General features: G+C 37.0%; 1 protein-coding gene across 8 annotated transcripts in view; it reads right to left on the bottom strand.

Annotated features, from left to right (window-relative positions):
- Positions 1–366: 366 nt before the first annotated feature.
- The window catches only part of RXFP1 (relaxin family peptide receptor 1), a 121,041-nt gene continuing 107,085 nt past the window's right edge, over positions 367–14,322 (bottom strand). For 5 of the 8 annotated variants that reach the window (XM_030815219.1, XM_004088545.3, XM_004088547.3 and 2 more), the window contains 4 exons: positions 8,670–8,899; positions 6,595–7,005; positions 5,083–5,301; positions 367–1,980 (listed from right to left, as the gene is read on the bottom strand). In XM_030815219.1, coding sequence (XP_030671079.1) covers positions 1,682–1,980; positions 5,083–5,301; positions 6,595–7,005; positions 8,670–8,899 — 1,159 coding nt within the window. In that variant the 3' untranslated portion in view covers positions 367–1,681. The remainder of the gene's footprint in view (positions 1,981–5,082; positions 5,302–6,594; positions 7,006–8,669; positions 8,900–14,322) is intronic. The other 3 variants (XM_012507956.2, XM_012507955.2, XM_030815220.1) reach the window with 1 other exon arrangement.

Below are 14,322 nucleotides of genomic sequence, written 5' to 3'. Positions count from 1 at the left end.
CCTTGGCCTGTTTTCATTTTGTATAAGCTTTTTTAAATTTACTTTTTGTAGGCTATTTTGAAATTTAAAAATTGTAGCCTATTTTATTTATTTATTTATATTTTAGAGACAGTGTCTCACTAGGTTGCCCAGATTGGACACAGCCTCTCATGTAGCTGGGACTACAGTTGCATGTCACTGCACCTGGCTATTTTATTTATTATAGAACTATCAGTAGTTATATTATTGAATATTATAAGCAGAACTATAGTTTTCTATTATGCTGTGAGTTATATTGAAATTATACCATGCTCTTCATGTAGAAAACTTATTGAGATTATTCCAAGTAAGCAGAGAAAAAAACCCGAAGCAATCCATTTTTAATAGAGTTAAATTTCGGATAATTTATTTTCAAAACAAATCTATACAACTATATATTCGATAAGTGCATTATGGTTTGATTCCAGTATTTTTGTGTTTCAAATATTTTTGGTGTATTTGAAACTATCTGAAAACATTTTCTTCTCCTGCTTAAAGGTTTCAAATTATGAAAGCAAAAAATTCTAATAATGTAGAGACTAGAGAAGAACAACTAGTTAAAAAGTTAGTATCTCACGTGCTGGCAGTGCAAAGAGAAGGTAGAGTCATTTCTTGAAGAACGATTTTCTGCTTAAAGTGAAACGTGTACATACAGACCTTTCCTTCCTGAAATTAAGTTCCTGAATCAGTGCATTCCAGCTCTTTTTCCTTTTAACTGCTTTATTGAGATATTTCACACACCATAACATTCACCCATCTACAGTGGGTGAATTAAACCACTTAAGTCTGTTCTTAAAACAGCATGGTTTGTTGAAAAGCCTTTTTGTTTGTCTTGGCATCCTTGTTGAAAATCAGTTAACTGACAATACGAGGATTTATTTCAGGAGTTTCCACTGATCTAAATGTTTATCCTCATTCTAGCTTTTCTGATCCACTTCTCTGCAGTACTCGTACTCTCCTATTCCAATCCTATATGATGATGTTCATTTAAAGCAAAGAGAAAACTGGGCAGGAAGTGCCGAAAGAAGTGCTGTTTTTGAGTTTCTAGCAAAGCATCTTTTTAGTAATAAATATGTTGTGTTGGCTCTCAAGTGTATGGAAACTTAAAGAGAGGTAAGATGGATTCTTAAAACAGAATATTATTTTGCAAACAGTCAGACATTTTCTATGATGCAATTATACTGAGTATTCCAAAACTTTAAACCTTTATTTAAAAGTGCCTATGATTCTTGCTGATGCACATGACAGGCAAAGCTCTACTTTAAACTAGGAACTGCAGACGGACTTTGTATAGTCTTTTGTAATTAAACACCATCTACAGATTGAAAGGTTCTGCACTGTCTACTTCCAGGAATATATTGCGATGCTATGCACATAGTAGTGGGTACTCAATAAATGCATGTTAGAAAAATGAATGAATGTTACTAAAGTAAATTTCTCTTAATTTCTTATGCAAAATGTCTACTTATATACATATATATTATTGATATAATTACTTCCCTTTGTATGAGCATTAGTCATTTTTATTTTTCTTCATGTCCCTGTAAACTATTTATCTTAGCCATTATTATAAATTAATTTTGTGGTATTCATTTCATACCAGTAAATCCCTCACGAAGCACCCCCACAGTATTCTCTGTGAAGAAATGAATTTCAGAGTCAGTCATGAATAGGAATTGAGTCTCGTTGATTGAGAAATCAGTGACATTTCACAGGGGTATGTGAAAAGGTCTGGCTTCATTAACTCAGGTGGCATCTCCTGCAGTGGCCACATTTCTACCCAGATGAACGACGGAGCATATGTTTTCTGACCTTTGCTGTCCATAGATCTTCTTTGTCTGTAGTTATACCAAAACTGATGAATCATTTCTTTAAATGGTCTTGTGGTCAGAGTATAGAGAATTGGGTTCAAAGCACTGTTAATGGGCAGAATAAAAATCACTACCCAAGAGGTTATGGTACCTAGAAAAGAAAAATAAAATAGTTTTAGTGTTTATAGATGTTTACAAGGTATAGAAACCCAATTTCCCTGTTTCTTTCATCCCAACCCCTTTTTGAGTTTTAATTTTTTTCCTTTGATGTCACATAATTAAATACCAAGTCTATATTTGTTTCCAAGATATCTTTCCAGAGTGCCAGTGTGTGAGAGGAATGCTAGTGCTGAAAAAGAAAGGCCTTTTTTCTAAGTAGCTCTTCTTGAATACATTAACAAAAATATTCCTTTAGGTAGAAATATTTTTCACAAAGTGATTATATATTATGATTATATTTTAGGAAAAAACATATTGTTTCGTATTTAAGTCATAAATTTAAGTGCCTAATAATTAAAACACTTTCTGAATATTTTAAAGTGCATATAGTATTTGTCAGAATATGTAAGCTTGTATTTAATAGATTTCTTTTTTGCCATTTGATTTTAAAACGAAGTGTGCATTTTTTTAGCTTTTGACCAGATATTTATTTCTATAAAAAATAACTTAGGCTAAACCCATCTTAAAAATCACTCTAATATATATACAAATACCAAAATACTCTGATTTTATTATAATTTAATTGATGCTGTCATTACTCTTTGTTTTTCTGTTTTTGTTTTTGAGACAGGGTCTCACGCTGTCGCTCAGGCTGGAGTGCAGTGGCGTGAACATGGCTCACTGCAGTCTTGACCTCCTGGGCCCAAGCGATCCTTGTACCTCACCCTCCCTCTTGAGTAGCAGGGACCCCAGGCATGTGCCACCATGCCTGGTTAATTTTTTATTTTTTGAAGAGTTGGGGTCTCAGGGTCTCCCTATGTTGTCCAGGTTGGTTTCAATCTCCTGGGTTCAAACAGTCCTCCCCACTTGGCCTTCTTTTTGTTGTTCATAAAATGTAAGATACTATCACCATCATCCATGGTACAGAACAAATTTAAATTATGTATTAATACATACAGTTGTTTTTTTTCCTGAGATAGAGTCTCGCTTTATCACCCAGGTTGTAGTGCAATGGCACAATCTCCACTCACTGCAGTCTCTGCCTCCCAGGTTCAAGCATTCTCGTGCCTCAACCTCCCAAGTAGCTGGGACTACAAGTGCATGCCACCAGGCCCAGCTAAATTTTTGTATTTTTAGTAGAGATGGAGTTTCACCATGTTGGCCAGGCTGGTCTCCAACTCCTGACCTCAAGTGATCTGCCCACCTGAGCCTCCCAAAGTGCTGGGATTTCAGGTGTGAGCCACTGCGCCCTGCTACATGAAAATTTTAAAATGTGAATACAAACTGCATTATATATATATATATATATATATATATATATATATAATATATAAAAAAAAAAAAATATATATATATATATATATATATATATATATATTTATATATATTTAACAGGATATATGCACTTTTCATTGTGGTAAAATATGCATAACATAAAATTTACCATGTAACCATTTTTAAGTGGACAGCTCAGTGGCAATAAGTACGTTCACATCATTGTACAATAACCACCATCCATCTCCAGAGTGATTTCATCTCCCAAACTGAAACTCTATGTCTATTAAACAATCACTCTCCATTTCCCTTCCCACAACCCCTAGAAAACACTGTTCTATGTTCTATGAATCTGACTATATCAGAAACATCATGTAAGTGAAATAAAATATTTGTTCTTTTGAGTCTAACTTATTTCACTTAGCACAGTATCTTCAAGGTTCATCTATATTGCAGCATTTGTCAAAATTTCCGTCCTTTACAAGACTAAATACTAATCCATTGTGTATATGTACCATATTTTGTTTATCCATTTACCAATCTATGGACATTTGTATTGCTTCTAACTTTTGGCCATTGTGAATAATGCTGCTATGAACATGGGTGTACAAATATCTGTTTGAGTCCCTGCTTTCAATTGTTTTGATTTTTTTCTTAGAAGGAGAATTTCCACATTGGATGGTAACTGGACCATTTCCACACTGGATGGTAACTAAACCATTGGATGGTTTAAATTTTTGAGGGACTGCCATATTATCTTCCATAGCAGCTGTACCATTTTATTTTTCTACCAGCAATTCACAAGGATTCTAATTTCTCCACATCTTTACCAATGCTTGTTTTTTTTGGTATGTGTGTTTTTTAAAAAAATAGTAGTCATTCTAATGGATGTAATGCACATTGCTTATTTTTTATTTCTTATTTTTATTTTTTTGAGACAGGATATTGCTCTGTCACCCAGACTGGAGTGCAATGGTGCAATCATGGCTCACTGCAGCTTTGAACTCCTGGGCACAAGTGATCCTCCCACATGGGCCTCCCAAAGTGCCAGATTACAGGCGTGAGCCACCATGCCAGCCTACATTCTTTCTAAATGCCAAGAAAGTTTGTTTCTATTATCTCTCACGCTCCGGCATGATCTTCTCTAAATTGCATGTATTACAGGAAGAAAATTTTTTTACATTCTGAAAAAAATGCAGTAATTATTTAAGAATTGTTTTGGCCTGTTTTCCTTTCTGGTCACCTTAAGCATGTGATGATTAGAATTTCAACACTGTGTGGAATTTATTTTGGTCACTCATTGCTTCTTTGTTCCAAAGTAATTGTATTATTAGGCATTTATGGAAAAAAATAAACAGTTCTTCCCCAGTAAATGTTATACTGATGAGCAGAGCCAAAAGTACCTACAACTCTGACTTACAATTTTTTTTTTTTTTGGCTCTGTCACCCAGGCTGGAGTGTAGTGGCGCAATTTCGGCTCACTGCAACCTCTGCCTCCTGAGTTCAAGCAATTCTCATGCCTTAGCCTCCTGAGTAGCTGGGAATACAGCGGTGCACCACCATGCCCAGCTAGTTTTTGTATTTTTAATAGAGATGGGGTTTCCCCATGTTGGCCAGGCTGGTCTCAAACTCCTGACCTCAAGTGAGCTGCCCATCTTGGCCTCCCAGAGTGCTGGGATTACAGGCATGAGCCACTGTGCTCGGATCTGTTGTACAATTCTTTAAATTGTTTAGTATTAAGAATTTTAATTGTTTTCCTTAAAAGAACACTGTACAAACATATTTATTATTTCTTTAAGGAGATTAAAAAATATTGTACCTGGTATTTCTACCTGAAGCAGTGAAAGAAATTTCACTACAAAAATGGGTATCCAGCATAATGCATCAGTAAATACTATAAAGAAAAAACGTTTGGCAAGGATCATCTCTTTTTTAACTTGATTCCGTATTTCAGTTGCTGTTATGGCACTTTGATGAACATTATAAAACATGCTTCCATAGGAAAAAACTATGATGATAAATGCGGCCAAATTAATACCTATTTGGAATACAAACAGTATTATTAATGCATAGAAATATTTCTTTCAAAAAGAACAAACATAAAACATTTTTATTACTAAAGATACAAAGATGTTATTACTAAAGATACAAAGACTATAATGTGTGGTTTTTTTTCTTCATAAAGAATTACTAAAGTCCACAAAAATCATGACTTTTTTTGAAATGAAGTTTTGTGGAAGTAGTGAAGAATGACAAAATGTTTACTTTTAAAATGAGATATTGAAATTACAGTAATTCAATGAATATCTTGGGTTTTTAAGCTTTCTAGTATTAGTGATGTTTTATTTTTAATTTTTTTACAGATGGGTTCTTGCTGTGCCCCTCACTGAAGTGCAGTGGTACAATCATAGCTCACTGCAGCCTCAAACTCTTGGGCTCAGGCAATCCTCCTGCCTCAGCCTTCCAAGTAGCTGGGAGCACAGGTGCATGCCATCACACCAGCTAATTTTTTTTTTTTGAGATGGAGTCTTGCTATGTTGCTTGGTCTGGAGTGCAGTGGCACTATCTCGCCTCACTGCAACTCTTCCTTCCACGTTCAAGCAATTCTCCTGCCTCAGCCTCCCGAGTAGCTGGGACTACAGGTGTGTGCCACCATGCCTGGCTAATTTTTCTATTTTTAGTAGAGATGGGGTTTTACCATATTGGTCAGGCTGGTCTTGAACTCCTGACCTCATGATTGGCCCACCTCGGCCTCCCAAAGTGCTGGGATTACAGGTATGAGCCACTGCACCTGGCCTCACACAGCTAATTTTTTAAAAATAATTTTGTAGAGATGGGGTCTTGCTATATTGCCCAGGCTGGTCTCAACTCCTGGCCTCAAGTGATCCTCCCACCTTGGCCTCCCAAAGTACTGAGATTATAGCACAAGCCATTGTGCCTGGCCTAGTGATTTTTTTCTAATTCGGTTACTTTTTGCTGTACTCTGAGAATATTTTTTACATTGCTGGTTTAGAACAGTTGTATGTATACTCACAAGCCAAAGATGTGTGTTGCCACGAATTTGAAAAGATAATAAATATCATTATGTTCATATTGTAAAGCAAAGAGCCAAAACATATGCTGCTTAGCATCTTTAGGGTGAATACATGAAATACAGGTGTTTAGTGTCTTTTATTAAGCTGTGTCAGGTTGGAATTTATATCAGAGTATAATTTGGGGAGGAAAATCCTTGCTGGGGATTCTGATAGAATTCACCCTCATTCTTACTAACAAAAACTGGTTGGAAGATTTGAAATAAAAACTTGTGAACATGAGTTTCTTAGTTTCTTACCAAGAAAAATTGCCACTGAATAAATCTGGGCTCCAATACTTTCTGTATCTTCTGAATGAAGAGGGAAGCATACTCCATTGGTGCCATAGTAGTTTTTGAAAAATTCCTTATTGCTCAATGGAATGAAAGCCACTATAAACCCAGTAATCCAAATGAGAATCAGAACTGTAACTGTTCTGCATTTTCCAGGTCTCACACATCTAAAAGGATAGACAATGCAGATGTATTTTTCCAGTGTCAGAAATGTTAACAGTAAAACTGATACTTCTGTGGACAGAATGGCCAAAGATCCTACAAGCTGACAATGAGTACTCTCCATCCACAGCTGCGCATGCTTATTGTATTCTCCACGAAACTTTAGGTCAAAGCCTCCGATCACGAATAAATATACTCCCATTAAGCAGTCGGCACCTAGAGGAGTCATAGTTTCACAAATTTAGAGAAGTAAATAGGTATCATAAAATCATCAATAAGCAATAATATTTTTAATGCTAGAAAAAATAGTCAAGTCTCTTCCAACTTAGGAAGAGGTAATTTTTATTCTCCTAAGAATTCATTTACAGATGAGGGTCTATTCATAGACTTTCTTTGGTAACCACTCTCAAAGGTACTCTCTACAATTAACTATGCAATCATTTCTTCATTTTCCTTTAAAGTGCAAGTCTTTAAGAGCAGAGATCTTGTCTATTGTATTATCTGTTCTAGACCCATCATGTAGAAGTGTTGAATAAATGAACAAAATGCAATCACGTAGAGCATTCAGTTAGGGACTTAGATGAGGATGGCATTATTTGGTGCAGCTCTTCCGCTGAAATTCTCCCAACGCAACAAGCTCAAGATGTCATATAAAATCTTAGAGAAAGTAATTCACAAGTTCCTATGATAGAATAATGACTGAATTTTGAAGTCTATAATTTAAGAGATATGAATAATTATGAACTGCTTTGCAGTCCATACCATTTTAAGGGGCTTAAATTACCTACCAGAGTTGGTCTAAGCAAAACTGTTTTCTCTCTCTTTCAATTTTTACATCTTTTTCTGTCTCTTTTTAGGGTCTCCAATCCCAGGAATTAGCTCTCTTACACTACTTGGCATATTTCTTTTTAAGCAAATGTTACATATCAGAAAGTGGGTGAGATTTTTGGACCGCACAAGCATTCTACACAAAATCCCTAAAATCACATCACTGTATAAGTCATAAGGCTGACCCTAAGCCTTTAACTCTGAAGTTACAGTCTAGGCTTCACCAAGGATATTGAACTTACTAAAAATTTTGTAGCTAGCAATACAAAATAGTAAATGGCTTCTGAGTTCTGTTTCTTACATAGCTTGTAATAAAAAAAAAACATTTAGACATTAGACTCTGAATAAGGATGGGGACAGTACATGGAGGCAGCACACATACAAAAGTAGAACCTCACGTAGATTGATGCTTTACTTGCTTGAGGGAGCACGGATAAATTCTAGGCCACTTGACCTAGATTACAAACATCCTGAGGACTGGTTTTTTCCTTATTTTTCTTTGCAGTGTTCATTTAACATAATACCTTGCCATTACATTGCAACAACTTTTTGAAAAAATGAATACTCCCTAAAAACATTTTCTTATTTACACATTTCAGTTAGAGTGGAAAAAACTTCTAGTAGCTCAGAGATCAGGAAAACATGTAGCTGTTAAGTCAATATCTGTGAACTGGACATACACATAAAAAAGTAAGTATAGGTCTGCATGTAAAATTGTGACCATAGGAGGTTGCAATTTTATTTGTAGTAAAAGATTTTAGATGCTTCAACAAAATATTGTGCCTTCGGAGCCACTGTATGAGAGAGAACTAATAAATGAAAGCTTCCTTAATTTGTGTAAGGTGATTAAATTTCCTAGTTTAAAAAAACATGTTTTTTCTTATTGCTAAAGTAATTCTATTTTCTTTGTAGAAAATGTGAAAGCAGCATACACGCAAAAAGGAGAAAAATGTAAAATTCCATAATTCTACCACTCACACAACTTATTTTCTAATAATAATGCTTTTGTATATTTCAAAACTACAATTCCCCTTTAACCAGGAAATACTCACAGCAGAGAGAAATGATTGACATGGCATACAGCTTGTTTTCAGACCTGATATAAGGTCGCATGCAAATGACAAAAATGTTTCCAAAGCAGGTAACTGCAGATACAACCCAGACAAATACTCTCTGAATAATGCTTGCCAAGAGATTCTCTAGAGATGAAATTCCATCAGTGTTTGGTTTACAGCTGCGAACATGTGGTGCATACCCACAGTACTGGAATTTCTTAAAATATCTGGTATACAAAGAGAAGGTAAAATAAGATTTTCCATTTAATTCAGTGTCACCATACATTCATATTTATTTCCTACATTCTATCAGTAGAAAGAAAATGTCTTAAGATGAAATTGAGAGGACTAAAACATTAGGGATTCTGAAACTTTAAACTTACATCCAATTATCATTAGCTTGATTTCACTGTTAAGGAATGTGTGGGTGAGAGTAGCAGAAAGGCATAATAAATAAAACAAGTGTTAGACATGTCTTAGAATACAAACTGTTACATGTGATCAAGAGAATGAATCCCTCCAGAGAAACCTTTATTGTACTTTCGATGTTTAGTATATGTAAATGCAGTTACACAGCTCCTATTGTGCTGCAAGTGATTGCTTTCTAACCCTTAGGGGAAGAGTTAAGTATTTTCTCTTCTGTGTTTCTGTCGTTTTTTTGTTATTGAAGTTATGATGTTATTTCAACACCAACAAAAGGAAAAAAAAGAAAAGAAAAAAAGGAAACATCCCATTAAAAAATAGGCAAATGATCTAAACAGACATTTCTCAAAAGAAGACATACAAGGCCGGGCGCAGTGGCTCACGCCTGTAATCCCAGCACTTTGGGAGGCCAAGGCGGGCGGATCACGAGGTCAGGAGATTGAGACCATCCTGGCTAATATGTTGAAACTCCGTCTCTACTAAAAATACAAAAAGTTAGCTGGGCGTGGTGGCGGGCTCCTGTAGTCCCAACTACTCGGGAGGCTGAGGCAGCAGAATGGTGTGAACCTGGGAGGCAAGAGGCGGAGCTTGCAGTGAGCCGAGATCGTGCCACTGCACTCCAGCCTGGGAGACAGAGCAAGACTCTGTCTCAAAAGAAAAAAAAAAAGAAGACATACACATGGCCAACCCATATTTGAAAAAATGCTCAACCTCACGAATGATCAAGGAAATGCGAATTAAAACCACAATGAGGTATCATGTTACTCCAACGATGGATAGATAGCTATTATCAAAAAGACCAAGAAGTAACAAATGTTGGTGAGAAGCTAGAGAAAAGGGAACTCCTACTGGCGGGAATGTAAATTAGTATAGGCACTATGGAGAACAGAGAACAAAATGGGGGTTCCTCAGGAAACTACAAATAGAACTAGCATATGGGCCGGGGGCAGTAGCTCACACCTGTAATCCCAGCACTTTGGGAGGCCGAGGTGGGTGGTTCATGCAGTCAGGAGATTGAGACCACCCTGGTTAACACGGTGAAACCCCGTCTCTACTAAAAATACAAAAAATTAGCCAGGCATGGTGGCGCACACCAGTAGTCCCAGCTACTTGGGAGGCTGAGGCAGGAGAATCGCTTGAACCTGTGGGGGCAGAGGTTGCAGTGAGCCGAGATTGCGCCACTGCACTCCAGCCTGGGTGACAGAGTGAGACTCTATCTCAAAAAAAAAGGACTAGCACATGATCCAGGAATCCCATTCCTGAGAATCTATTCAAAGAAAAGAAAATCATATCAAAGAGATATCTGCATCCCCATGTTTATTGCAGCACTGATACAGGAGCTAAAAAGAAAGTATTTAGGCAGTTAGTGAGGGTAAGAGAGTCCTTGGTAAGCTTTCTCTTTTAATAAACAGCAGCCCCCAAATAATTTCTTTTCTAACAAAGAGCAGCCTGAAAAATCAAGCTGCAGACATAGAAAAGCAAGCTAGAAGAAGCTTGCACAGCCGGCAGCTGTGCCAATAGGAAAAGGCTACCTGGGGGCCAAGCATGTTCAACATGGAGGCTCCATCTTTCCTCTTCTTTGTCAACCACGTGTACAGTAAAGAAGCAGACAACATGGTGCCAGCCAGGTAGAGAACCCATCTGCATAATGAAAGATTAGGGTGGGGCAGCCAGCTTCTTTGCATGCTATGCAAATGGCACACCTGGTCCATGCGATCTTTTGGGCCCTATGTAAATCAGACATGGCCTCCTCAAGCTACTGTATGAAACCCTTGCATTTCACCACAGAACTGGAAGACCTATTCAGGCACTCCTCTCTTTCTGCAGGAGAGAGAGCTTTTCTCTTTCTCTTCCCTATTAAACCTCTGCTCTTAACCGCACTCCTTGTGTGTCTACATCCTTAATTTCCTTGGTGTGAGGCAATGAACCTTACGTATTACCCCATACAAACAATGCTACTTCAGCACTATTCACAATAGCCAAGATATGGAGTCAACCTAGGTGTTGATGAACAGATGAACGGAGAAAAAAATGTGGTAGATATACACAATGGAATATTCAGCTATCAAAAAAGAGTGAAATTCTGTCATTGTGGCAACAAGGAGGGAAATGGAGGACATTACATTAAATGGAATAAGCCAGGAATAATGTTAAACACCTTATGTTCTCATTCATATATGGAAGCTAAAAATGTTGATCTTACAGAAGCAAAAGTAGAACAGAGGATACTACAGGCTGAGGGGGAGGGTAAGGAGAAGCAAGAGATGGGAGATTTATTAAAGAATTCAAAGTTACAGCTAGAAAGGAGAATAAGTTCTCATATTCTATACCATGGTAGGATGTCTATAGTTAACAATAACGTATGGTTTCAAATAGCTAGAAGGAGGATATTGAATGTTCTAAACACAAAGAAATGATAAATGTTTTGGAGGATGGATATGCTAATTATCCTTTATCCTGATCTGATCACTATATATTGTATGTACCAAAACATCACTATGTACCCCATGAAGATGTGCAATTATTATTTGTCAATTAATAAAAATAACAAAATAATATTAAAGACATTAAACATGGAAGTGCCACAGTAAAAGAAAAAAAAAGAAGTTATGTTATCTGTAACTACTTGCTAACATGCCTATCTCTCACACTAGATTTTAGTACAGAATAAAGGGTTCAATAAATATTTGTTGAGTGACTTCTTTCATCAATAGAGAGACTTTCCTTGTTGATAAATGTACCATGAAGATAATTTATAATTACTACTGTGTTACCACCAACAACAATATCTTTTATTGAGTATTTCTTAAGTATCAGAAATAAGTTCTCAAATGAATTCTGTGAGGTAAGTATTAGCATCATTATAGGAAGAGATGGATCTTCAATGTAGGCAAGTCATTTGCTAGGAAAGTTTCTACTAAATATGCAAATTGAACTTCAAATTAGATCTATTTGCCTATGAAGCCATGTGTTCTGCCAAAAAATATAAATGATCTTTAGTGTATAAAGAGCTATAGTAAGAAAAGATAAAAACTTGATGATTACAATTTGTCCTGTCAAGTTCAAGGTCAATTGCTGATATATCCATTCGGTTATATCCATTTATTCTGTAAACCATGAAGGACAGGAGAGCAGAACATGAAGAAGGAAGGAGTGTTGATTGGTATTTTACTTTCCTTTATGTGTCTTAGGCTGAAGTGTTGCTTTTATCAACAGAATTATAGTAACTCTTCGTATGCTACTTTGGCTGCCCAGCACTCAACCACTCTTCTGATAATAGTGTTCTGATTTCCTTTGAGAGAATCACTTCTCCCTTTTTGAGAAGTTATGGTGGGACCTTCAGTGGAGGCAATCCCTAGCCCAGAGTAGGTAAGTGCCCTGGGTACACTAGATTCTCTCTCCTGGAACTCTGAATCTGATTGAATGACACTTGGATGGATAATTCCAGTGGGTATAAATTATTCCTCAGATTTTGTGTTATACCATTTTCTTCCAATAAATTCTGTTCTGTTTAATTTAGTTCAGATAGCTTTATGTTGCATACAAGCAAGGAATCTTTTATAAGCCATCTTTCTGAGGAATTATGGAAAACAAAATCAGGGTTCTGTGTTAGACTTAAAATATAAGCAAAATTACAGAGTTGATGGTAGCTGAGATTTTCTAAATTATTGAAAATTAATTTCCATGGCATGGATCATTCTAATAACTGCTATAAAATTGCATTCAATTAAAAAATGCTTCTAAAGCATGTAATCACAGGTACAACCAGACATACTCTTTGAATAAAAGATTTTTCAAAGTTTGCCATTTCATCCATGCATGCTTGCTTGAATCATGCCCTGACATGTGGGGACATTTTTATTGAGAAAGATTTCTTCCTAACTACCTTCATTTGCAGCATTGATTTATTTATAATTATTTTATATTGCCTATATAAATTCCTTCCTCTTCATCTGGTAGCACTTGTACCATGTGATATAGTTTGGATATTTGTCTACTCGAAATCTCATGTCAAAAGTTGATTCCCAATGTTGGAGGTGGGGCCCAGTAGGAGGTGTTTGGGTCATGGGGTAGATCCCTCATGAATGGTGTGGTGCCCTTCCTGCAGTAATAAGTGAGTTCTCCTTCTATTATTTCACATGAGATCTCATTGTTAAAAAGAGCTGGCACCTCCTCTTCTCTCTCTGGCTTTCTCTCTTGCCATTTGACACATCTACTCCCTCTTTGTCCTCTGCCATGATTAAAAGCTTTCCTGACGACCTCACCAAAATTAGAGGTTGGTGCCATGCTTCTCTTACAACTTACAGAACTGTGAGCCAAAATAAACTCTTCCTTATAAACTACCCAGCCTCAGATATTCCTTTATAGTAATGCAAAATGGACTAACACACCCTATACACAAATTACTAGCTCATTAGGCAAACACCAATATCTGTGAACAGTCATTAGAGCTGAGGAGAACTTCTTACAAGACCAAGTGGATTCCCCTCACACTCACGTTTCCTGAGATTCAAAAATCTCCTATGAGATTCTACCAGACTGTGGAAAGCTAAAATCATCTCACCCAATATCAAAGCTTTAAGAGTTTTAATTATTGTTTAGACATGTCTCAGTCCATTTGGCTGCTGTAACAAAAATATCATAGACTGAGTGACTTAAACAACGAATGTTTATTTCTCACAGTTCTGGAGGCTGGGAAGACCAAGATCAAGGTGCCAGCAGATTCAGTGTCTGGTAGGGGACCACATGTTTCATGGATGGCCATCTTCTCTCTCTGTCTTCACAAGGTGGAGGGGCAAGGGTGGTCTCCAGAGTCTCTTTTCTTTTTTTTTTTTTTTTTTGAGACAGAGTCTCACTCTGTCGCCTGGGCTGGAGTGCAGTGGTGCAATCTTGGCTCACTGCAACCTCTGCCTCCAGGGTTCAAGCTATTCTCCTGCCTCAGCCTCCCAAGTAGCTGGAATCACCACCACGCCTGGCTAATTTTTGTGTTTTTAGTAGAGACAAGGTTTCACCATGTTGGCCAGGCTGGTCTTGAACTCTTGACCTCAGGTGATCCACCTGCCTCAGCCTCCCAAAGTGCTGGGATTACAGGCATGAGCCACTGGCCTGGACCAGAGTCTGTTTTCTAAAGGCACTAATCCCACTCACGAAGGCCCTGTCCTCATGACCTAGTCACCTCCCAAAGGCCCCACCTCCTTGTACCATTGCATTGGGGTTAGGATTTCAA

This window comes from Nomascus leucogenys, chromosome 7b (assembly GCF_006542625.1).
Source record: "Nomascus leucogenys isolate Asia chromosome 7b, Asia_NLE_v1, whole genome shotgun sequence".
Taxonomy (NCBI): domain Eukaryota; kingdom Metazoa; phylum Chordata; class Mammalia; order Primates; family Hylobatidae; genus Nomascus; species Nomascus leucogenys.
This window is presented reverse-complemented; position numbering and strand designations above follow the sequence as displayed.